This window comes from Meleagris gallopavo, chromosome 2 (genome assembly GCF_905368555.1).
Source record: "Meleagris gallopavo chromosome 2, MGAL_WU_HG_1.1, whole genome shotgun sequence".
Lineage (NCBI taxonomy): Eukaryota > Metazoa > Chordata > Aves > Galliformes > Phasianidae > Meleagris > Meleagris gallopavo.
Window position 1 is genome coordinate 45,950,731 of NC_139405.1, and position 26,925 is coordinate 45,977,655.

General features: G+C 37.6%; 1 protein-coding gene across 14 annotated transcripts in view; it reads left to right on the plus strand.

The window, feature by feature from the left end:
- Window positions 1-26,925, plus strand: part of GRM1 (glutamate metabotropic receptor 1) — a 178,855-nt gene that overhangs the window by 26,763 nt on the left and 125,167 nt on the right. For 12 of the 14 annotated variants that reach the window (XM_085216980.1, XM_085216991.1, XM_085216987.1 and 9 more), the window contains exons 3-4: window positions 11,134-11,383; window positions 23,066-23,128. In XM_085216980.1, the coding sequence (XP_085073106.1) occupies window positions 11,134-11,383; window positions 23,066-23,128 (313 nt within the window). The remainder of the gene's footprint in view (window positions 1-11,133; window positions 11,384-23,065; window positions 23,129-26,925) is intronic. The other 2 variants (XM_085216982.1, XM_085216994.1) reach the window with 1 other exon arrangement.

Consider the following 26,925-nt stretch of genomic DNA (forward strand, 5'->3'; position numbering starts at 1 on the left):
GCAAGATCTTAGGGACTGATTTCCTAAAACTCCAAATTGTAGAAGCACATCCATTGAACTGCTGCACTCCTCTTCATCAAAAGTAGGCCAGATAGAAAAACATAGAATATATTAGTGCTGTGCTTGCACAAATTAGATTCACCACATGTGATGTCACAAGACCAATACACTTCTGTGTGATCATTTATTGATTCAACCAAGGCAGACTTGCATAACACCCTGAAAAGTCCTATCACTCCTCTGCATCCTTGATATAGACCCATGTTAGTGATATCTGATATATGTGGGGCTGCCTGTCTCACAGTTCCAGAGCAATAACGTGGATGAGGCTTGGCAATGACTCCTGCCCTGCTGGCAGTCACCTCCTGCATCCAGGGCAACCAAGCTGCTAGCTTCTGCTGCACAGTCTTATAGCCTTGTGTTGGGGCCTGGCAGGGTCCTTTTCACCAGTCAGCTTCCCCAGCACTGTCGTTTCTCTGAGGGCTGGATGACAGCACTCCGTGTGAGCACACATATGTTGTACTTCAGCACCTGTCTGTAAGTCACAGGGTTGTGAGCATGGAGAAAGCAAATTGTTGTCTGGGGAAGAAGTTTTGGCCTTTTCTGTGAATTGTCTTTTCTTCTTTCTCGAAATCCTGGAAAGTCTTTCTCTTCTCCCTCCACCAGCTGTTTTGTTGGCCTGCACAGCTTTGTTACATACATCTCTGCAATACGCACAATGTGTGAATACTCACACCAGGCATGCTGTAAAGGCTTCTCATTTCCAAAGCCTTGACCCACCTGATCTGCAGAGTGGAAGGCACTGGAGGTATCCGGGAGCATGCCTGTGGTTTGTGTGCAGGTGCTGGAGGAATTGTAAACAATTTTCCTGACTTTATTATCAATAGCAGTGTGCAAAAACCCAGGTAAGAGGCAGCATAAGGACATAGTGGCTGATAGTTCTGGAGCACTTGCTGAGGTGATATTTCTCTTATCTTCACGAAAACTGTGTTCCTTATTATTTTTTTTTTTCTTTTTTTTTTTTTTCCCCAGCACAAAAAGTATTTTGTTTCTCTTGTAAAGCAGAAAAAGTCCGGTGGGATGTGGCAATGTTATTTTGTTGCTTTTTCATCCTTTACCTAAAGGATCAATCCATACAGTTTCTTGACAATCATCTTAATAAAGGTGGGATGACAGCTGAATCTGGCTCCAGGAACTTTTCCGAAGGAAACATTGCTTCCAGCCTTCAGAAATCAGTAACTGTGAATTACAGAAATGCTCAATTTCTTTCAAAGAGGTGTGTGCTGATGAATAGCATGCATTCTTGCACGCTCTGTAGGACTTGATGGCTAACTTGATGCATCAAGTCTTCTTGCTGCTCAACTAGGATTTTTTTCAGCTTTTTATTTTTTATTTTGCAGTAGAGAAGAACAAGAGCTCAAGGTTTGGTCTTTTGAAATTCCTTAGTAGTTTAGGTTTGTTATTCCGATCTCAATTAGCTGTAATACATAGACATAAAGACACAGAGTTAAAAGTAAACTGATCAAAAATGCAAGACCATCAGTCATAGAATTTGTTGTCAATTTTCTGACAGTTGTGACAGCTTTGTTCTTTTAGGACTTGTTTAACTCAGTGCCTACGCTCTATCACAGTTTGTGATTCTGTAGCTTAATGGCAGATTAAGAGAAGAGGAACTGTTAATTTTTGCTCTTAATTCACAAGCAGTGTTTTTTAAGTGTTGTATAATATCTCACATTTTAAGCTTTTTAACTTTATCCTACTTTCATTTAGCCAGGTTTTCTATCTCAAAAGCATGACCTTCTGAAGCTCCATCTTTTATATTACCTCTGTGGGAGCTAAACAAAGTAAACTAATAATTTATTTTTGCTTGTGGTAATCCAGCTTTTACATTCATTTCCTGTACCAGCAATGCCTGGATTCTGATCATTAAGCCACCTTTTCACCTGCAGATACTAGAGCAGCCTGAAGGGAAAGGTATTTCAAACATCTCACTGATCAGTATCAGACCTGCCTTTTAGCACTGTGGGATTTAAACATTTATATTGTGTTAATCATTGTGGTTATGAACTCAATTGGAAATGCCGGCATCAATATCTCACCTCAAAATTACCAAAGGGAGAATTGCTCAAAATTAGGATTTGACTTTGTTGTTGTTGCTTTCAATTTACTTCTGCTAGGCTCAAATCCTGCAGACACTTGTGCTAAGTGTGTAACATTTCTAGTGTAAGCATTTTAAAGCCTCTCTGAGAGTACTGAAACCACCCTATGCGACAGTGTTTGCAGAATAGGGATTTCAGCTTAGGGGTAGCTGGAAATATTCTGGCTGAAAGCCTTTTGGCTGGGGGTTCTTACTGAACAGAGTAAAATTCAGTCATTTTGAACATATTGATTCTCTAAAAGAAAAAAGTCTGTTTAGCTAATTTTGTTTTTTCTTATGCATTACAGTTCTATTTATCTAGGCCTTGTTACTAAGAACATGCTTTTACTTCTTATCTCTAGCTTTCAAACTCAGCATCTAAACTATTTTCAGCTTTCTTACTTACTCTATGTATAAATTCAAAAGGATTTCTATGAAACAATTCTATTATACTGTTACATATATATAATATTATATATATTGTTCTATGAAGCAATTCTTCCTCTTGAATTTAATAAGTTACTTAGGGTTTCTTCTTGCTGTTCTGATATTATTTATTATAAACGATGATTCAAAATAATCAAAATGAAAAGTAGTCTGTGGGGGTAAACAGTTCAAATAATATTAGGAGCTAATATTAATTTTTTTCATTCTTGGATGGACCTGCCAGTCAAACCAGACACTTTATTTCATAAACAAGTCTAAATTAAAGCAGAATTATTTAAAAAATTGTGTGCTTTTCTTAATAATAACATCAAAATATCTAGGGATTTGATTAAGCATACAATGACAAAAAAATCTTTCTTAATTGCAATAAAACTCAGAAATTTATCTGCTAAAATGAGCAATTTCTTAATGGATAAACTATGGTTAGGTATAGTTTGTTAGGCAAAACAGTAGGACTCATCCTGTATGTGGTATTCCAAACCTGATATAATTAACATCCAGAGCTGTAGATCACAGCTCTAAGCAGGAAGTGTTGGGTTCTAAAATCATCTATAAGTCAAAATTACTCTAAAGACCATGAACATTTACATCTGGTGTTATAGTTCATTTAAGTGGCTTTTTGGATACTTTTTCAATGATGCATACTAGGAGACAGCAAATAATAGAATGTAATAGTTTGTCCCTCTTAAATTAATAAGCATCAGATGTTATAGCTGCTGAAATAAAAGATTTCAGTGGGAATGGGTAAAAGTAATAACTTCTCCTTAATAAGAAAATGCATAGAAAATATGCTTTGAAGAGTAATCTTATTTCTAATACTTTCCAAGTTCTTCCTAAAACCATTAGTGATGCAGGTTATCAGGAAGTAGTTATAGTCTTACTACTCTTAATGGAGGGTCTCACAACTTCTAGCCCTCTCAGCCTGTTCCTATTATGAGTGTAATTTAGCACTAATGGTCTCATTGCTTCAGGACTGACTTCACCTGTGCTTATATTTCTGATAAGAATATAAATTATTAGTTCAAGATGATGCACCTGGCTCATTCAGGATGAAGGCTTAAATACAACCACTTCATCTGACTGTAAACATTCTGTTACATTTGAGTCTGCTTTGCTGAGTTAACATATTGCTATGGTGAGTTCTTGACAGAGCATGCATATTTTGTTATTAACCCTGGAAAGTAACCAAGCATTAACAAAGTAATGTGGGCTTCCTTATCTGGAAAATAATTTTTTTTCTCTTGAAGGTTGGACCATGATATGAGTGCTGTATGATTTCACATCTGTAACAATCACCCAATTTCTCATTTTCTATTTTTATTTTTTTGCTTTTAGTCAGTGCTATGTGAGTTCAGAAAATGAAAATACTCGTGCACTCTGAACAGTTCTCTTTCTGCATCTCTGCAAGAGCCTGAATTCTGAAGAAAATAGGATATGAGCACAGATGGTAGAGTTTTTTGTTGCACCAAAGATGACTCAATTCATTCATTTAACACATCTTTCTAGCTTTCATCAGACTAGGCTGCTGTTGTTTTGAAATCTGTGGTGAGCAGAGAAAACTTTGTGAGGGTAGTTTAAAAGGACCTGGGATGCTTATATTGCTACTAATGAGTTGCTCTCCATCATTAAGAGACAATGAGGCCTCCATCAAATGCAAAATCTCCCCAGTGCAGTCAGAGAAAAGCTAGTAGAGAAATGTAAAGGAAAATCTAACTTAGCAGAGCTGGAAGTTGTTCTGGGATGCAAATTGGTTGTGGTAAGGAAGCCAGTAGTACCTGAGAGCATACAGGGCTAAAAGGAACTTTAGAACTGAGGAACGAAGTGACTGGATGAGAGCCAAATGACAGGCACCAGGGGAGCAGTGGGCAGTTCAGCTTGTATCCAGGAGAAGAGCACCTGTAGTCATTATCAGTGACTTTTGACCTGACAAACTACGTTCATGTGATTGTATTAAACTGGGGGCAATATCAGAAGACTTTTTGTCCTTTTCAAAGCCATTGTACTTAAAGGAATTAAAATAACTACTTTAGCATTCTATGTAGAACAACTTTTTCCTTGTTGATTTATCTACAAGCCAGTTATAATGAATAAGAGATAGGGCTTTCCTTTTAAGCTTTGAGTGTTAGACTGGGAGTTTAGGCCTACCTAGTGAAGTTTTTGTCATTTTGTACTTTCTCCTCTGTTCTGCCTGATATCAGAAATGGAGCTCACAGTGATGCAGTGTTTGTTCTACTGTAAAGTGACTGGTCCCTTGGTATTTCTGAAGTGTTTTCATAGCCTAGTTCTTCTGCTTTGAAGTTGTCCCTTAAAACACGAGCAGAGATAATATTCAATGAAGAAAATGGTGCTGAAAAGGCTATCAGAACTCTGAAAAGAAACCATGCGGTAAAGAGCTTTAGTCAATGAAGTCAACATGAAGTGAAGAGCATTCACTGAAAAGAAAAAGATAAGTCCTATTTGAAATAACTGATAACTTGAAAAATTTAACCCTTTCTGGCATCAGTGCGGCTTTAACCTTGAAAGAGATTTTGTAGGGAAACATGGAAGTGTTTCATCTTTAACCTTTGCTCACCAACAGGGAAGTCTGGCAGAGGGGAGGGCCTATGTCAGCTCAAATTTTCTGAAAGCCCTGTGCCAACAGGCTGTTTTTTCACTCCTCCAGAAGAAGGTAGGAGTATGCTGTTGGCAGGTGTATGGGAGATACAAAAATAAAGCAGCTGGGCAGTCCCATTTCTTAAGTGTTTTTTTTTTTCTTTTTAGCCCATCTATTGCACTGATGAAACAGCTTGGGAATTTGACATTTATTTTTAATAACATAGATCAAAGATGTAGATAAACAGGTGTGAGAAGTTGAATTCCTACAGATTAGAGTGACGGCTTGTCAGCTGAGTTAACTGAAGATGTATAAATTCCCAAGCTGTAGTAGTTGAATTTTTTTAATTTTAGTTTTCAATGGACCTTAGTCCAGGTTTGACTGATAGGAAACAAATTAAAATGAGGCATCTCAACCTTTTACTCATTAACTCTTCCTATTCACAGATTTGCTGATAGTTAAGGGAAGTAAAGAATTTTGTAATTGACAAAAATGGGTGGGGGGAAGTGTCAAGCTTATGTATGGTTCAAAACCTTCCAGTCTTGCCATGCTTGTATTTAAAAACTATGCAGTGTCATATTTAACATTACCACATTTTTTTTTTATAAATAAAAATAGTTGTTGGAACAAGTCAGGAAGCTACTTAATTACATCTTGTCCTTGCTCTACTCTTCACAGATAATCTGTCTTTGGAGTGGAGAAGATTTTGAGTAGTTATTCCTTGCTGTTAAGTCATGCAGCCATCTTGTTTTCTCTCTGCCAAACAGCCATTGATCAGCTGAGGAAAATAGTTGTTTTTATAGCGCTTTTTACTGAAACATTGAAATGAAGTCCATAGCTTGGGCAATATATCTACAAGCTTGGGACAAGTAAAAAAACAGACCATAAATCAGAGGGGAAAGAAGAGGATAGAGAGTAATTTCTGGCTCACTTATGTGAGCAGAGACTTTCCTGTGATATGACTGGCCTCTGTAAAAGCTTGCAGTGAAACTAGATTTTGTGGTTCTAATTGGTGCAGTTCCTTCACTGTATGTTTGCAGGGTATGCTTGTTGCTGTTTTATTCACCTTTAAGTTAAATCATGGTTACTGCTACTGGAATAGAGGAATAAATCAATAAGCTGCTAATAGCACACATCTCTTGAAGGCATTGCTCACAGTCCATGTGGGTGAAAAATCTCTTCTTGCCTTTTGCTGTTAAAGTGGGGCATTCTTCCATGTATAGTCTTGTTTGTGTTTTTTTTTTTCTCCTCCTTTTGCTGTTTTCCAGGAGCGTATTTAAAGGAGGTGGTGCAGGGATCACTAAGAAAGAAGTTATCCTTATTAATCCTGAAAGCAAAGAGGGGAAGGGTCTTACATAATCTTCCATTTGAGCATTATGATTGTCTTTTAAGATATTCTTTTTAAGATCAGGAGCTAGCTTATGGATTTCAACAGGATGCTTTCTGCAGCGCAGATGCAAGTAGTTCGTGTATTCTTATGCTGCTCCACAAATAATTCTTATCCTTGAATGAAATCAGCCATTGGATTATACAGGATACTCAGGATGTCCTGGAAAGTTGTCACTTGGTCATATGGCTGAAGACCTGTACAGCTGCTCTGTTCATCCCTCAAAAACACAATTTCCAGGATTCTCATAAGCATCTAACTGCTGAGGCTACATTTTCTCCTCATTTCATAAATGAAGCATAAATGGTTCTCTTGACAAACAGAATGGAAGTAAAATCGCCAAACAACTGTAATAAGAACAGTATAAACGTTTTAGATGGAGCTCCTGGGCTCTGCTCTCCACACTGCTGAAGTGCTAATAAAAGCAAATAGTTCAACTTCCTTTGTCAGCTGTGACACAAACATAATACTGTCTCAAAGGAGCAATTTATGAGGCTAGATTTTTGAAGTAGTTTGGGGGTACTGTGTTTCCAAGTGTTATGCAAGTCTGGTGTTAAGTATATGCTTGAAAATGTCTTCTATTCATCAAGGTGACATCTTCAATTTTTACCAAAGCAACATCTCAATATTTCTGTTATTCAAATGCATGGAATGCAGTGAGTTAGAATGATTCCCATTGTGTTCATCCCTCTTCAGTGTCTTCAAATACGGGGCTCCCTCAGCAGAAATGGCCTTAAGTGGGATTCTTTGAGTCCTGAAGCAAAGCTGTCTTTGGCACTGAGAGAACAGTGCCATGAAAAAAACTATTAGAAAAATTGCAGCTGTGATAGGGCAAGAATTTACTGAGCTGTATAAAAGCACTAAAGCATGAAGGGTGAATGTCTGATTTTCTGAACAGGATACAAGTTGAACAAAGCTTTGATTTGTTTGTCTGCTTATTTATTTGTTAAAAGGGATAAAAAACAACAAATTTATTAAAAATTAGTGAGTTACTGTGATGCTTGAAGTATGTTACTGGCCCAACTAGTGTTTGAGTACAGGTCTGTATGGGAACTGTTGAATCAGGGCCTGAACCACTGATTGAGCACCTGGGGAAAGGACCTGGTCAGCCCTGGGAGCACAGGTGAAGATAATTCAGCTGTGTGACCAGAAGGGTTGGAGCCTGGCTGCACCTCTCTTAGGCTTCATTTAAGGACTGAATGCTACTGGGGAAGGTTTTCTTTCTGGAGATTCCTCCTTGGTGAAGCTTTCCCATGCAAACCTGGAATCTTCTGATATGAGTGAGCAATCTTCCCTTCCTTTATAGCACCTTTTTTATTGTGCTGGTTCTTCTGTCATCTCACCTTTGTTGCAGTGCCTTTCCACTGCATTGATCTGTCCAACTGCAACAAGGTCAAAATGAAAATTATTTGTGATCTCAAGGTAATAAATAGATAATAAAAACTTCAGCATTTACCAGGTTATCCTTGTAACAAAAAGGCTGTTATAAGTGAGCTTGGATCTTCAACTGTTCCTTCACAGCAAAAATGGTCTGCAGCACAGTGTCCTGTTGTAATTGTTGATCCTGTTGTAACTTTTCACCAATTTCCATTTTATGCAGATTACTTTCATTACATGTTTCCCCTCAGCTGTTGTATGTGTTGATTGATGTGGCTATACCTAGCAAGATGGTACAGATGGATATGTTCTTAGCTGTTGCACAGAATTAGTGATTTCTATTTTATATATGTCCTTACACTGTGCTTACTCCAGTAACTGAGTGCACTGATCAATGTATCTCCTATCTGTCACGTGCTTGTTTTTCTCCTAATCTTTTCTGCTGGGGGAAGAAGGTATGCAGAGTGCTGTATTGCTTTGGGATTGCAGGAAACAGGCTTTGAAGGGACCTCCTGGGTCATCGTGTCTCATCTCTGGCTGCTGCAGACATCTACGTTATATAATGCTCTTGTGAGCTTACCCACCTTCATTCTAAAATAAGATTTCTTTTCTTGTACTGCTTTTGGAAAGCTGCTTCACTACTTCATATGAGGGTTAGAAAGTTTTCATTTTCAGCCTCAAATTTTCTGTGTTGTTTTTTCTAATTTGATCTTGTTAAGATTGTTCTTGATTTTAATTAGCTTTTATACCTGCTAGCCTCTTAATTGCTTTTATTGAATTTATAGGCAACAATCCAACTTTCTCTTACCTTAGTTTTGGTGGGCTTTTTAACTACTAGAACAGGTGTGGCTGCAGGTTTGAATTAATTTTAATTCCATCTATATTAAATCTGGGAAAAAGCATTGCAAGGAGATTTCTTTTTTAATAATTTACTTCAGTTACAGCAGATCGTGTTGATTACGATATACAAAAAATTCCCTTTCTAACCATATATTTAGGGTGATATTAATCCAGGTAGAAAGCGTACTGTATTTATTTTTAATGTGCATTTCCAAAACATCTAAGACAACTCACTCCAGGGGCTCCTTTGAGGTAAGATGTTAGTTCGGGATGAATCCCATTGATTTCCAATGAGTCTACATGTTGCATGAGGTTCCATGTGAAGCTGGAAAATATATTCCAATTTCCTTCTGAACCATGGAGTGCTTGCTAATGGCAAGTCAGCAACAAGGCTGTCCTGCTGCAGTTTGTGACCTAAGATGGGTATTAAAAGTGCTGTAGCTCAAATTGTCCAGCCTCAGGTCTAGGAGAAAATCCCTTGGTCACAGTGAGCTATGTCTTATGCTTAAATGGAAATGTCTTTGCAGCTTCTCCTCTGAGCTTCTGTTGCAGCAAACCCTACGTGAAGCATTAACACAAGTGTGGGATCATTGTGTGGGGCCTGACATTATGGGGCTGCTTGATGATACATTCCCACTGGGCACAGCTCTTCCAGTCCTTTCCCCACAGTCATGCAGGCCAGGGCCTTGCTCCTGTTCTAGAATACGTCTGATTGACGGGCAGTAGAGCAGACTGATTTGCTTGCTCTATATGTCATTGAGTAACAGATTGGAAAAAGGGCTGTACTGCTGTGCTGCAAATTTGTAAGAAACTAGGGCAGTTAAATGCAAAAGGCTGTGGAACTTGAGGGTTTTTTTTGACATCAAGTGTGGAAGGTTTGGGCCTATGTCATAAGTACGTTCATATGACTACATGAAACTGCAGTTAGTCTTGTTTGCTATCATCATTGCAAATGATGAAGATTTCTAGAAAAATGCACTTTTAATTTTAAAAGAGTGCCTGAACTGTTTCTTGCTGATTTTTTTTTTTTTCTTCTTCCTGGTAGCTGTGCCTTTTGAGTTGCTAGTTTTTTTTTTTTTTTTTAATTTTTGGATGAAGGAATTTTGGCTGATTTAGGAGTTCTCCTCATTGCAATTTGCTATTTGAAAACGTCTCTGCAAAGAGGAGAGTTACATCTCTTCAGCTACCCCAGGTTTGGAAAGGGCTGTGTCTAGAAATGCTCTACATATCTGATGTTACTCCCTCAAGAAATTAAGTAAACATACTATGGATCTGGATAGCATAAAATTCATGCTTCTCTTTTTTTGTATAATTTCTTGTTACTCTTAATAGACCATTTATTGTAATCCATCTGTTCCTCTTGCTTGATTGATAGTCATCACAAATCCTGTGCTCATGGTATATATAAAATATTCAAAGAAAATCTAAGATTGCACTTAGCTGAAGGCAGTTTGAGTTTTACAGAGCTGCTATAGAGCTTCCAAAATGTATGAATACAAAACAAAATTTAAAATCAGATTTGATATTGTCTGAACCACAAAGTTCAAATTTTTCTCTATTAGGAAGCGCTATTTTGGAAGGTCTTGCAGATAAAGTTTATTCCAAGAGAAACATCAGACCTAAATTTTGACTGTCATTAACACTGCTCAGTCAGCTTATTGCACATGGCTTTTAAAATTCTACCAGATTAGGATGTTTTATGTTTACAATAATCTTTCATTCACTTTTGTGCATCAAAAGAGGGTGACTAGCATGGAGAGGGAGGTGATTGTCCCTTTCTATTTTGCCCTTGTGTGTCCCCATCTGATGTACTGTGTCCAAGCCTGGGACCTTCAGCACAGGAAGTATGTGGAGCTGTTGGAAAAGGTCTAGAGGAGAGCCAAAGAAATTAACAAAGGGCTGGAGCACCTCTCCTAAGAAGAAAGGTTGAGTGTGTTGGGCTTGGTTAGCTTTGGGAAGAGAAGGCTTCATTGAAACCTCACTGCAGCCTTCCAGTACCTGTAGGGAGCTTACCAGAAGGAGGGGCACTGACTTCTTACACAGTCTGAAAGTGATAGGGCAAGGGAGAGTGATCTTAAACTAAAAGAGAGGAGATTTAGGTTAGGTGTTATGAAGAAAATCTTTAGTTAAAGGATGATGAAATCTGTAGTCCCCAGGTCAGTTAGGAATTAGAAATACACAGTTATCTTATTGCTCCACTGAGTATGTTTACTTTGAGACTCCTTTGTTCTTTCTATTGATGCTAGCCAAGTTCTGAGGAAAACTATTCCTTTCTCACCATACTACCCTCTCTTCCTTAATTGGTCAAATGCATTATATAATGTCAACTGGTTTTTTTTCCTTTTAAAACAGGAAATTACGGGGAAAGTGGAATGGAGGCCTTCAAAGAGCTGGCTGCCCAAGAGGGTCTCTGCATTGCTCATTCTGACAAGATCTATAGCAATGCTGGGGAGAAGAGCTTTGATCGCCTGCTCCGCAAGCTGCGAGAAAGATTACCCAAGGCTAGAGTGGTGGTTTGCTTCTGTGAAGGCATGACAGTGAGGGGAATCCTCATTGCCATGAGACGTCTGGGAGTGCTTGGGGAGTTTCTGCTAATTGGAAGGTAAGACTGTAAGCGGATTTCATTGCATCCCTTCTTCTAATCCTTAAGGCAGTCCTTTCATTTCAGAACTGTGCGATTCAGGCTACTCTGATTCATTCATTTCAGTATTTACTTTTCTAATGAATGAAAAGAAGTGACAAGATGGTAGAGAAAATATGAAGTTATGTGACAATTTAATTGGTAGTGTTACCTTTTGCTGAAGTAAATGTTAATTATTGCCTGTTTTTTTTTTTACAGATATGACATTAGTGTTTTCGTGTTTTCATGTATTATAGAGGAATATTTTGTACACTTATTTTTAGAAAAAAAAATAGGATGAAGAATCTTGATTTCAGAATGTGATCTGGAAGTGTGGCACATGACACTACTAAGGAGAGATTAAATGTTTCCTGATAATTTGAAACTGTAAATTGTCAGACGGTTTAGATTGCTTGAACTGTTGTCACAGTCTTGTCACAGTTTTACACTTTATTCTTATCTTTGCTATTGAGAGCTAGGACACTACTGTGCAGAATTTTTTTTTAAGCATCAAACTTGCAGACAGCCAAGTCAGTATATATGTGTGCACTTATGTCACTGGAATAAACAATGCTACTATGTATTGAATGGGAAAAGATAGACTTATTTCACCTAGAATTTTAGTTTTTTTGTTAGATGTTTACTGAACTATGGTAACTTTTAGTTCCATCAGGTGTGATCTATCTCATTCCTTTTTGATGGCTCTTATTTTGAGGCTTCTTAGATTTAACTTTGATTTTTAGTGCGTTTATGTTTGGTTTTCTGTTTCAATGAATCTTGTTCTGATGATGAAGGATGACATTTTCTGTCTTGCCTGTTAGATTGATAATGTCTGTTTTATTCTCCCTATTCTCTGTTTCTCTCTAATCTGTTGTTTAAACATAATTCCTTTAAGGCCTTTGAGAGTCATCTCCTTACCTACTTTGCTTTTGTTTTCTTTTTATTCTGAGTTCTTATCTATAAAACTTTGTTTTGTTCCTTTCTCTCCCTATAGCTTTTCTTTCAGTGCTGTGTCTGGAATGCTATCTTTAGCTCTGTGATACAATATTAGTATTTTCCTTTCTGCATCACTACTCAAAGCCCACAGTTACAATTTGTACAACTTGCTTTGCCTAAGTAATCTTCCAATGACAATCAATGATTCTCTTTCCATCACTACTTTTTTTTGTTGGTAATATTTGATGACAATCAAGTTGGAGCAGAGGGTGCATCTCTAGAAGTATGTGTAGACAAGATATGGCACATCTGGAAACCATAGATATTAAAATGAAACAAAGTACTGAAAATCATGCTCTGTTTTAGAACTGTGCATGTACCTTTCATCTGTCATATTCACTATACATCATTTGAAACGAATAATACAACATTTCATTCTTCATGTGTTGGTTTTTTTTCCAGTGAATTGAAGAAGTTATCTATAATAAAATTAGTTTGGATCACAGCATCTCTGGTCATTTTGTAAATACCCTGGTAGCTTTAGGCAGTGTATTGCATTAATGTATTGTTGCTTTGTAGTAGTGTCTTATTACTCACCTGATTTTAGTACTTCCTCTGATAACTGGCCATACAAAGAGCTAAAGGAAATGAGTATTCTACAGAAAGCACCAAAACATCTGTAGTATAAATCTTAGTTTCCTATTAGGCCATTTATTTGATTCCCTTATCCATGGATAATATGTGAAACACTTTATCTTCAAAGTTTGACTTTAAGCCATTACACCATATATTGTGGTACTGTTTTGATTGTTTCAGAGTCTGCCCAACAGCATTATTCTGAACTTGTCAGGATCTCTCAACTATAAGATGTTAAAAACTGAATTTCTTTGGAAATCACAGCGCATTTTTCAGGCAGGTTTTCATGCATTCTTATTTTATGCTGGTGATTGAGTATGAGAGAACCATTTTTGGGGATGGGTGGGGTGATCTGCTTATAAAATAGATTGTCTTGCTGTAGATAGGGTTTTGCCCAACCTGAATTAAAAAATATTATAGGACTTACACATGTTTTATAGTGCATGTAGAACTAAAAGAAAAAAAAACCTTTTTCTTTGAATTGTCTTAATTAAGTGCTTTTAAAAAATGGCAAATCTAGCAAACTTATTCACAAGTTGCAGTGAAACTGCAGTGCTATGAATTTGGTCATCTGTGTACAAACAGGAGCTGAAGCATACATTAACATTGCTCTGACATGCTGTTCAGTCATTTTTATTTAAGTTTCCAAATAAGCAAAAAAGCCCAAAAGCCTTTAAAGAGCATTCTTTTTATTGACGGAAATGGGACTGAATGTGAAATCAAGATTTTTTTTGCAATAGTGGGCCTAAACAAAGCCTTTAATTTACTCACAGGTTTATTATCAGCTGTGCTGTATCAACTCCACAATTTGCTCTGACTCACTGGAATGAAGAAGCCTTTACAAAAAGGACACCTGGCTAAATAGTGTTTTGCTATGAATTCTTCAATATTGCTATTGACCAAAGCAGACAGGCACTAGCCTAGCTCAGCTAAGTTTAACATATCAGAAGGAGAGCTGTGAGAAAAATCTAACTTCAGTTTAATTTGGGAATCATACAATGGGAATTATCAAGGATTGCACTGAGGCAAGACTAGATTGTTACACTGTGGAGACTTCTCCAGAATGAGCTGTTCATTCTCAGGCAGGAGAGTTAGGATCCTATTTGTGCCATACATAAGCAAGTGTTCCCAAACTCAGATTGAAGATCTGACAAGAAATTCAATCTACTTTGCTATTGGAAGTGAGAATCTGTAATATTAGTGAGAAGGGCAATTCCTGCTTTTGGAGGAAGCTAGTGTGAGATAGGACAGGTGAAAAGGTTATAATCTTGCCTCAGGGAAGGTAGCAAATGATTCTGAAATTGATAGTGTCCAAATGTAATGGAGAATCCAGTAAGAAGAAACAATTAAAATATGAAATTAAGGGTCATGAAGCTTTAAAAGCAACAAAACACCGACCATCTAAATAAAAGCACTCAAAAACTAAACTAATAATCTAATGGAAAAGGAGAAAATCAGAATGACTATGTTTAAAAACAGTGATTGTAATAGTATTAGAGTAACCAAGGGCAAAAAGTGTACTAAGAGAATAAGCTGCACTCTTAAGGAAATTCAGGCGATTGCTCTTTCAACAATGATTAGTATTGTGAAGTGACTATGTAGAAAGATGTTTAGTATCATGCTTCAAACTATGTTAACACAGGCTACTAGGTTTTATGCTACTTAATAAGCATAAATTATGTTTTGTGCGAATCTTGCAAGATGGATCAAACTCCTGTATGTCTTCTGAAATGATCTGCCAAGTCAAGGCATGCAACTGACTTGTCAGCATTTGTGAGGGTCATGCAAAGCAAATGAAAGATTCAAATCCCTGAAGCTCAAGAGGTTACTCTGAGATCAGTAGGGAATTGTCATGATAGATAAACTTTTGGAAATGAAAACTGTCTTTTGCAATTTGAAAATTTCTTAAATTCCTACACAAAATAGTTTGTAAATATACGAGGAACTTTAGGAAGGAACAGATACATTAATGTATGTTTTATTTTTCAGTATCTGGTAGTGGAATATGTATTCTCTTACTTCTGTAGGCTTTCTAATGTTTTATGATCTTCATTAGTATTGCTCTGTAGGCTGTTGCCTAACCGTGAATTCTATGTATTGGTAGAGAGGTGGAAAATTTGGAAGCTAGACAGAGAAGATACAACTGGTGTCTCTGCTGTCAACCTAGCGTGTTTTCAGAAGGACAAATCAACATTTTTTTCCTACCTAATAAAAGTCTTTTAGCATAGGGTGATTAAGGTTTCAAGGCGCATAGTGCGAAGATATTTTGTTTGACTACCCTCCCTTTGCACACCAATATTCCAATATTAATAATGGTGTTTTAACATTAAACTTTACACTTTCTGAAATATTTGAAATATTCGTGTTTAGCAGGGAAAAAAACAGTTTTATGGTCATATGGCACAGATGACTAAGGAAAATCTGTCTTAGGATGCATAAGTGGACATAAATGGTAAATAAATAAAATTGGTTTCTGTATTTCATAAAAGACATACACCCAGAAAAAAATACATTTTTTCTGGTTTCTTGGGCAAACATATACATCCTCTGAAAAGTAACGTATCAGTGTATGGGAACTGCTGTATCATGGCCTGAACCTCTGATTGATCACCTGAGGTGAGCAATGAGTCAGCCCTGGAAGCACAAGTGAAGGCAATTCAATTCAGGCAATTCACCTGTGCTGCTGGAAGGGGTGGAGCCTGGTTCCGCCTCTCCTAGACCCCATTTAAGAGCTGACTACCAGTGGGGAAGGATCTTTTTCTGGAGATCCTGCCTTTTGGAGTTTTCCAGCGAGCTCAGGAAAAGGGTAAGCTCTCTATCTATTCTTTTTGGTGTAATAACCTGTTTAGACAAACTCTCGTATATTTCTTAATTATAACACCTGTATATTCATTGATTATACAGTCAGATATCACTTATGGACATACTGTATGTAGCACAAATTGTAAGTCACGGCTTGAAGCAGTGACTGAGCACCTGGTGGGAGGGCAGGGCCAACCCAGGGGAGGTCAAGTACATACAATGCACCTGAGTGACAAGAAGGAGTGGAGCCAGCATCCACCCCCTCCCAGACTGTATTTAAGGATTGGCAGTGGGGGTGAGGGCATCTTGCTGGGGATCCCCACATATTTGAGGCCTTCCAAGGCTAAACAGATTCTTTTGATTTCTGCGCCCATGGCTGCCACATTTGAGCATACCTTCACTTGCTACAGCCTAGGACTTTGCAACAATGCTGTCATTGCTACATTGTTGGAACTAGTGGGGATGGAGCATTTATGGTGCCGTACTCCACATTTTTGGCTAAAACTGTTTTGATAACACAAATGTTTTGGATGTTGCTGAACAGTGCTTACACAGCATCAAAGATTTCTCTCTCCCAAACTGATCAAAGGGATGTTCTATTCCATGTGATGTGGTGTTCAGTGATAAAAGTGCAGCGAAAAGACAATGGGTGGAAATGTTTCTGTTATGGTGCTAGTTTTCTGAAGGAATTTTTACATGTGCTGAGAGATCCTGCTTTTCAGGAAGTGGCTGGAGGTTCTCCCTGTCTATGGGGAGAAATTAATTCCTCTTTTTTTTACTTTGCTTATACGTGCAGTTTATACTCTCCCTCTTAAGCTCTCATTATTTTTATCCACAAGTTTCTTTCTTCTCATTTTCTCTCTGTCCTGTTCGCAAGGTGATTTAGAATTTTTGAATGTTTGTCTGTTGGCCAGGGTCATTTTTTATGCCAAAGGTGTGGCCTGAGAAAACAGCGGTTTGGATGTGAGTGCACTGTAGCTATTGTTGTTGTTAGTGGCCATACTTCTATGCAGGTCACAGAGCTTGCTTGGTTTACTGTATATTAGAGTGTAGGGCTTGTCAACAGCAGCTTTTGGATCTTGATGTTCTCTGTGCTGCTTATCATTCTATTTCATTGTGCATGTGAACATGTCGATAAAAACAATGGCCATGTACTAGGGTTGGCATATGTCCCTGGCAGATGATGTTCCTTTGCTGGCTGATCTATACTGTGGAGAGAATGAGGGATTACACCTCCCTCTTTGCCTCTGGCAGTGGCATCACTAGCTTTGCTGCATGAGCTCACAAGGTTTTTGTGCACCCTTATGCAAGCTCTTTGGCCTCATTATCTGATTTCTGTTGGCTTTTTCTTGAGTATATGAAATCTGATTTCATTGACCTGATTTAAAAGTAAATAAACAACTTGTTGGTGAGTCAGAAGAGAAATGTGCATTGAGGCAGTCAATACCTGGATGTCAAGGTGGGTAGATTTGAGCAAGTGCCTGGGGCAGTCACTGCCACTGATAGGATGCAGCTGTATGTCTGAACAGATATATAATCTCATTGAATTGGGGCACTGTTGTCACAAGGATGCTTTGCGTAGCCCACTGAGACACACTAATTCAAAGCATTTAGTTGGGGCTTGATCTGTTCTTATTGAGTTGTCTTTCAGCTCCATCACAGGAACAGAGGAAGAAGGGCTTCAACATCTGAGGGCACCACTGCTAAGATACGGACCCAAACCCTACCTACATCAATTGCTTCAGTAGTCAATATTTCCTATGGAAATACTGGAAGCAGAGATTAATAGGTCCATATTATCCATCAGGGAAGGAAAAGGAGGAGTGTATAATTAGAAGCTTGTCCTTTAGCAAGAAAGTGAGAAGAGAAAATGACAGAAGCCATCTAATAGTGAGAAATTACCTGGTCCCTAACCCCAAATTATCTTTGAGATGCATGGAAACATTACTTTTGCCACCCAGGTGAATGGCTTTCAGCTTGGTTACTCTGATGCTGAGACAGTGGGGATGACCATCAGGAATTATGAAAATAGTTAGGAAAGCTGGTATCCCTCACTATGGGACAGGGAATTTAAGAATAAATTAGTTAAGAGACAATAATCAACAGTTTTGGAAGTGGATCTTCGAGAGTGATGAAAAGATATCCCCTCAGAGATAGTGTAAATTATTGATGGAAATAGACAATCACTGAGGAACATGTTTTAGCTGCTATCTTTGTTTCCCACTATCCAAATCTATTTTAACTGGCAATAAATTGAATTAATTTGCTATAAGTTTATTATGTTTTTTTTGTGATGGTAACTGTTAAGCAATCTCCCTGAATTTATCTCATACCAGGAGATTATTTTATCCTATTTACTACCCTGGTCCTGCTGAAAAGGAGAGAGAGTTGGCAAGTGGCTGCAGGTGGTTATTTAACTGCTGGCCAATGCTAAACTACTACAGGTTACATGGGCTGCACTGCCAAAAGTGTGGTGATGTATAGTTCTCTATTTCACTCAGTTCTGAAATCACAAATATTACAAAATATCACCAGTATCACTTTTCTTATCTGGTTAAGAAGACTGCTTGTTTCTTCCTTCCAGGAGAATTTCTGGTGCAAGTGACTTAGACATTACCTAAGTGGTAATGTCCTAATTACATGAGTGGTTGTCATTATACAGTTCTGGATCAGGAAGTTTTTTCACAGAGATGACCGTCTAAGCATATTAACATTCTTAAAAGTTATAGCAGCTAGAAGTATGCTGTATTCCAATGCAGTATCTTTTTTTTACGACAATGGCTGCCCCAAGTTCATGAAAAATCAATTAGAAATGTATACTCCTCCCAAAAGATTTGAGGAGTTTCGTGGGGCAAAAAATATGACTAGCGCTTATTAAGGAAGTGATTGGAGAGAAGTAAGTAATGTGCAACAGCATGCTGGCAATGGAGAAAAATTGTCTTGTGCTAGTCTAGCTTGTCTAGGGATAGATCTGGACCTTATAAGTCAGGCAAATATAGTAGATACAATAGTGTTGCTCGTGCTAGTGTTTTTTGTCAACTTGCCATAAGCTATTTTCAGAAAACTGGTAGTAGTCCAGCATAGTAAAATAAATATAATGGAATCCAAGCCACTGGATTGCAATGTGCTCATTTTATTTGGACTGTAGTCTGAGTGAGAGAACTACTAGTGATTCGAAAGCCTAAAGCAAATAAAACTAGACAAGTAGGATGCTGACAAATAGGAAGACAGTCATTTAAGCAACTACAGACTTTTCACGCTGTTTACTGTAGGTAGAGGACTAATTCATCTGTCTGGTGCCTCCAAGGTCAAAAGTATTCAGAATAATTTTTACTAATGAAGCTGTCATTACTGTTGACGCTCTAATTAGTGTGAGACTGTATTTAATAAGTTATGTAAATTGTGTGGGTTAAAGTTCAGGCAACTTCCTTGAAACACAGAAATCACTCATTTTTAATCATCAAATACTTTCAAACTCCAACTGATGTTGGCAGATAAGGAAAAATATTGTCAGTTAAGCAAATCCCAGACAGCAATGTCAGCCCATTTTCTAAGCATTATCAAGATTGGTAATAGGATCAATTCCTAATTTTGAAGTCTAGAACTTCAGCACATGTCAGTCATTCCGAGTTTTATTCCTTATTGCATCATGATTCAATTAGCAATTGCAGGCTAGCACCTGCTAACTGCGAACATCTTTTATAATCAATGTGGATGAAAATGTTCCATGATACAGGAAGAATATGAACAAGCATTTTGTTTACCCTCTAATCTAAAATAACATCACTCTATTTTAAAATAATCAAATTACATGCCAAGCTTCAATAAAAGTAGAACTGTATTACAACAGAACCACATTTGATTTGAGTTTCTCTGTAGCTTGCATTTAAAGCTCATTAGTAGTCATTTTATGGTTGCTGCTTGGTGATGATGATGAATTAAGTATAACACTATGGTTTACTTAGCAGACAAGTATCTTGAAGGGTGGCGCAAAATGTGAGACTTAATATTAATGATAGTAAAACTCAGGGGAAAAAAGGCAGATATTTACCTTTAAATTTTCAGCAAAGTCTTCCAGTGCTGAAAAAGTGCAACAGTTCAATGTTTGCATTTTGCATATGAATTAATATGGACATTAGAGACACTGAGTTAATACACTATACAATATGATGTTGATGGTTTATTTATTAAAGTATGTTTTACCAGGCACATATAGGAATCAGTAGCTGGATTGTTGCTGCTCACCTGGAAGAATATTTTGTACTTCTGTGGGAGTGAGTGATACAGAATAATGTTACATCAAAGATCTTTGCATAATTTGCTAGAGGCCAGATGTTTTTAAGCATGTTTCAGTAAGACTGGGATTCTTTAAGATTAGTTAAGAAATTAAGCAGTTGTAATTTTAATCACAGGAGTTAAAATAAGACCCTGAGCATGAACTTTGGAATTTCTGTGGTTTACTTATGGTGTTGTTTCAGTGCTCAGATAGAGACACATCTTAAAGAGAATGTAGAATAAGCAGCACCGTACATATTTCCTGATTTCTGTTCATTTTTCCTTTTCCTTTTATGAATGTCCTCAATCTTATGGCTTTGAAGGACAGATCTCAGTACCTTTCCAAGACTGGAAAATGTGCCCAATATCCAGCACTTGGATCAGCTGTCCAAAGGGAGGCATTGGTAGGAACACATGAAGTGGAATCTTCAGGTCATGCAAGGGTTGTAGTCTGACAGACAAGTAAATAAGAATTATAAAGATGAAATTCAACTTGGAATCAAGGTAGCTGACCACTGTGATACTTAGTCTGTTCTCCTGCTGAAACTTTCAGCCAAGGCAAATCCCTTCTGTTTCACTGATACGGTAATGCTTTAGGACCAAAAATGATGTCAAGAATACACTTCAGATTGAAAGCTGACTTGCATGTTACGATTGCATCTTCAGCGCCAGCCATCTGTTTTGATGTAGGACTGAAAGACTCCAGTTCTGCTGAGCTGGCCAACACTTGCCCACGTTTCACTTCAGTCATTACTATCTGTGACTTTGTTCAGTTAGTTGTGCTTTGGTGAGGGAGAATTGAGGAAATAATTTTGTTTCAAAGACTTTCAAATTCACTGCTATCTGATAACTGACCTGGCACTTATTTCAACTGATTTTAAACCATATGCATAATTCACTACGTGCTATTTGTGGGTAAGCTTTGGTACCTAGGGCTCATGCAGTTATTTTCCATGCTAGTGATTTAGCTGTGTTTATTCTATGGGGGTGTTAGTTTTTGTGTTTTTTTTTCCTGTCCCTCTTTGGCTAATAGACCGAAGGGATACAATGCTAAACTAATTACAAACTAGAGCAAGATTAAGTTAAAAAAGAAAAATGTATTCCTGTGGTTTAGTAGAAATAGCATATGTTATTTTTCTGCTTAAAAATAACACTGAATTCTTTGATTTCAATCCAATGAAGGCATCACTAAGAAGATGCTGTATATCAGCTCTTGCATGTTAACATGAGGATTAGGAAAACTGCATAATAGGTCTGATTTAAGCACTTCTATATGCAGGAATGACAACCTGAATGTGACTTTATAATTTCTGCTGATTTCTCACAGCAGGCTGAATCATTGTAAGATGCTATTTCTGATGGGAAATCTGAAATCTGATTTTTTTCTCTACTTTTCCCCTAATAAATCTCTGAATATACATTTTTCTCTGCCTCTCCTTACTGTTTTATATTTTTCACATTCTTTGGTTATTCCTTGTGTGCTTCCTTGCGTTTTCATCCATTCTTATTTCTCCTATCTACATTTGCCTGAATCTTGAGACTTCCCAGCCAATTAAATCCTGAACTCTTCAGCACCTGAAACCATTATGGGACTTATTTTTGGAAGTAAAAATTCTGCACTGTTGTCATAGCTTTCTGCAAAGCCAAGAGGAGTTTTAGCTTTTTTTTTTTTTTTTTTGCATCAGGAATAGAGATGAGCAAAATGTGCTCTTGAAAATCCTACCCGTATTCTGTGACACTTGCAGAAGAAATTTATTTGACAACTCATCTGCCCTATTTATTCATATCTTATGTTAGACATCCTTACTTGGAAGTCTCATACAATGCCATAGTTAAGTAAATGTAACAATTTAGGATTGATGTGCACTGTTTTTGTTTTTGCCTATATAATAGCAGTCAGGAGTTTAAAAAAAAAAAAATAAAAAAGAGTAACTATGTGGCCTATGCAGCTTTGCAGCTATGTAAGACCAAAGCCTTTTTTTTTTTTCCAGCTGTTCTTCATAGGAATTTGTATCACTGTTGCTGTGGAAAAAAAATAGGACAGAGCTTTCGCCTTTTTAACTACAACTGCTTTTACAGACCTGACATGCTATGTAGTGACTGTCTTCAAACTGATCTCACACGTATAATAAAATTTTAACATAAGAGGATAGGCAATGGGTAACTGGGAAGACTAGGCAGTTTTGCAGGCTGGCAGTCGATCGTTTTTAGAGTCACAGAGTGAATGTGAGGACTCACTGAGAGGTGATATAATGTAAGCAAATGAATGAGACGCTGCAGGCTGCTGAAAATGCCACTGTGAGGGCCAGTGCCAAGACCAAAACACCTAGAATATGAAATTAGATGCATTAATCTGCATGCATTTCAAATGAATTTGTTTCAGCAGTGTGATTATGAAGTATATTAAATGAACTCAAAATGGGAATGGAGAGTTTAAAGCCTTTGTGAAACTTGCCAATGCTTCTCTGCTAAGCATGAGAATAGAAGAGAGAAAAATAAATTCTCTCTGGAGCTCTGTTGTTGAAATATGACTGATTCCCTTTTTCCCGTTTCCCAGTAGGTTTGTTGGAAAACTTCTTAGGTGAAAAGTATAAACTTGAGTAATTGCACAATCTGCCATTCCAGCAGGGTTAAGAATTACAATCATAAAAGCAATCATAGAACATAGAATCATAGAAACTAGACTAAGATAGTTGAAGAGGTGGTAATAAAATGTGAGAAAGAAAACATACGTTCTTAGGGAATAAAGCACATAAAATGTGGAAGTGGGAAAAGATGAGTTACAGTAATTTGTAAGTAGAAAGATAACAGTGAGTTATAGGATTTTGGTTTCAGGCATGCTTTGTATATTCTGATCGCAGCTGAGACATGTTAGACAAATGAAAGAAACTGAGTGTCTATAAACCGCCCTTCTGTGTGATGGAAGCACAATCATGACTCCAAATTAGAGAAAGCACTGGACACTTAACCCATCAGGATTCAATAGAAGAATGCTTCCTTCTCTTCTTGCTACAGGTCGCCAGCTCTGAGTGCTGAATTCAGTTTTCATGCAGCCATCTGGACAGCAGTGCTACTGAAGTGAGTGTGAATTGAGAATAGCTTTTTGATTAACAGTGCTCACCTGTTAAAATCGTCCGTGTCTTCTAGGACTGTGTTTCCATTAGCGGTGAATATGCAGTGTGTGCGATTCAAAGAAAGATCTTTTACTTCCATTTCTTTTTCCTCTGTGAAGAAACATTTATTGAGAGTATTTGCTGGCTGGCTGATTTGTTTCAAGTTGGATGATTGACATTCCTTGTAATTTTCATCCTCAGTATGGAAAATACAGATGATGTGCCTGTTTGCTAATGCTTGATTCTTGTTTGGATCTTCCCAGGCTATTTATTTACACAAAAACTTAGTGATGTCCATGAGTTTCACACATGAGTCTGAATATAAAAGTATGTCTTCAGTGTATTTTACATTTTTTAGCTTTTAATTTAAATCAAGTTTTACTAGTTGGAAAGAGAACAGGAGTCTACCAAGTTTCATTTTCATCGTTAGACATAACATCATGTTTAAACTTAAGTTTGTCCTGTTTCTAAGGTTCTGCAGACTACAGATGCTATGGGGAAGGGACAATCTTTTAGATCTGCACGCAGTGCCATGCACGTGAGGAACCTCAGACCACAACTGTGTTTCTGGTCCTTATATGAATCTCAACCAAAAATAACTTGAAGGAATACATAGCAAAGATCAAATACCAAGCAGAAGAGTGGGGCTTTCTGTTAGTACTTTTATTACTGTTTTTGTTTTTTTTCTTTCTCTGTGATCTGCTTAAAACAGGTATTTTCCACAGAATTAGGATACGTTTTTATGTACTTTTTAAACCTCCATAATGAGTTGGCTTGAAGACAGCTATCTCAATGAGGGAAGGTTCAGGATCAGTGCAACCAGCTGTGCACTTGTCCTGATGACCCTGGAAGGATTTATACTAGGAGTGTGGAAGGGAAAGTGTCTATTTCAAAGTTGTGTGTTTCTTTCAGACTGTATGAGGAGACTAAGTAAAGCTTCAGTTTCTCTGGCAGAGCTACAAAAACAGAGACTGCAAAATGACCAAGAACTACCTTGGCCTCCTCCTCCTTTGCCAGGCTTGAGTCAATGAGGGTTGGAGAACACAGTCTACCTCTTTGTCTTCTAAAAATCTCACGTCTTCCTTATATCAGAGTCAGAGAAAACTTTTTTGAGTCAGTTGTAATATCCAGAGCTCCATATAGTCCATGACTTTGAGATTGCAATTTCCCTGCAGAACTCATCATCAACACCATCTAAGAGTCACAGTTTAACTGCCAACTGTTTTACCAGATTAAAATTTACTTCTCGTAACCCCATATCACTTTTATACCTCCACAGGTATAGGAGAGCTTTGTGTATCTTCCTCTTACTTGCCAGATTCTTCAGTGCTCCGCTCCTGGCAGCATTTAGAATAAGCTTCATACATTGTTAATGCCTGAGTCTGTTAAAAAAGCTGAAGTAGTGGAGACATTAAGAATAAATTGAATTTAACATAAAAATAGAACACTGACTGTTGTATGGACTGTGTTATCCTATGTTGTGTGTAATTTAGTATACAGCTCTGTGATTCAATTAAATGAAACTGAGACATTTTCAGTCTGAGAAGCAGAAGGAGCTTCATAGTGCAGCTGAAGTCCTCCCATGAAGTATGTAGTGATTTATGTAACTCTTAGAGGAGATGGAGTTTCATCATTACAGAGTACACTGGGAGGTAAATGATAGGGGCAAGTGTATGGCGTGAGAAGTGGCTGCACAGTACTCTAGGTGGTCTGCATCTGCTTACCTTGGCTTTACAATATAGGAAATCAATTTCCATGGCAGAAGGATAGTAGTCAGAGGGAAAGAAGCCACGGAACTAGAATCTTTGAAAGCTGTACATCCCTAGTTTCTGGATTTGTTTTGTTTTGTCAAACAACTGTAGGAGTGATATACTTTCCCTTTGTGAAAGTTTAGTGTCTAAACTAAGCATTCTGGAGGAAATGCTTGTAATGACAAGCTGAAACAACTTTAAATGAGTTTAATAGTTTGTTTTCTTTTACCAGCAGGAAGAAAAATTATTCTTTGCCAACCTGAAACATTTTTTTAAAATCCAGAACAATGTTGTCAACTTCAAAACAAATATGCTATTTCAAAATAGAAAGTCTGAATGTTCTTGTTTTGAAAATATTGAAATTATTTCTTCCAGAGAATGTCAAAATAAATTGTCATAATATTTAACCCTCCATGCTTTCCAAGTTGGTGAATAATTATGATCTCCCCACAAGTGTAATTTCTAGCAGATGTATTATTCATCAGTATCGTTGTAGTTTTAATAATGCTTTTGAAATTCCTGTTGATAATGGTTCCGCATACCACCAAAATCTCCCACCGTTTTCAGTAGTCTGAGACTCCATTCTCTTCTCATGGATAATAGTAGTAATATAAACCTTTAATTTTTTTTTTTCGTTGTGAACTACTGCAGCACACCGTAATCATATAGATTCAAGTCTTTAGGAGTGTGGGACACTGCAATGCACTTCCCTGCAGTGCGGGTTACCATGGGCACATCAAATCCATCATCTTCTATTTGCATTGGCTCCTTTCAGAATAGTGACACAGCTTCAAAATCCTTAGTGAAGGTCAGCTTTTTCTTTATCCTTAAGGAGCTCAGTGATCCATGACAAAGCTATCTAGAAGATGTCCAAACCCTCTGGGGTAAAAGCTGCATCCAATGTCTTGGCTCAGATGGCAAAAGGGTGTTTTCTGTAATAGCATGAAGCAGTTCTATGCAAAATGCAGTGCAGCTGAGAGTGACCTAAGGATGTAGACTATAGCGTATAATACTTCATTGCTGGTTTCTCTCATCAATACTCATAAAAATATATACATGAGGATAACACAATGCAGAACTCTAAAGAAAAGAAAAAAAAAAACCCTAGTAAGCATCTGCCAATATGCATTGCAAAAGAAAAGCTTCAAGATAATTACAATGCTCTATCAGAGAGAGGATGAACCCCGAGGAGGTTGCTCAGGCTTACAAAAGGCTTAAATGTTGCCTTTTTCCAGCAGTGCCCTGAACATGGATGCCAGTCACCATGAGCTCCCTACCACTGTTAGAGCTGATCCCTAAGGGTGGTTGTCCATCCCTCTGTCCCCCTTCTCACACTCCACAGGTTAATGAAGAAATGTGTGCCCAAAGTTCAGCAAAAGAAAATCAGATGTCTGATTCCTGTATCAGACATGGAGGTTTGAAGATGTTTACAGAACAAGAGTGAAGCAGGTTTTCATGAAAAACTTCTGTCTGTGCAGGGAAAGATTCTGCATGCATCAGCTGCTGAGGAGAGAGGGAATTTCCTCAGTAAGGAGGCAAGAACCTCACTTCTTCCCATCCTCTGGTAGAAGAAGTGTCTAGAGATGCAAATGTGAGCTGGAAGGTCACTTTTTAGTGTAGTTTTGCTTGTTCTAGGTTAATTAAGTCTTCTGGGAAATATGGTTATTTCTCCCAGGTGGGCTTTCCACATCTATTCTTGCATTTCTTACTGGGGCTGTCCATAGAGAAGCAGAAGCAATGTTCTTATTCTGTGTAATTTTATTTTTAAAAAGCTGTTAAGCAACGTACCCAGTCTTTCATTTCCCTGAATGTTTCCATATTCAGTTTTACTTTCTTTTGTTGCCTGTTCGCATACTCTGTCAATGTGGTCATTTTTCACTTGGTTCCTGACTTATTTCTACTCTACAATCTTTTTTTCCTTCAGATTCTTGTATTCTACTTCATGTAGGACTCCTGTGTTACAACTGCCTGTCTTTCTTTCTGTAGCCTCGCTGTACAAAATACAGCTCAA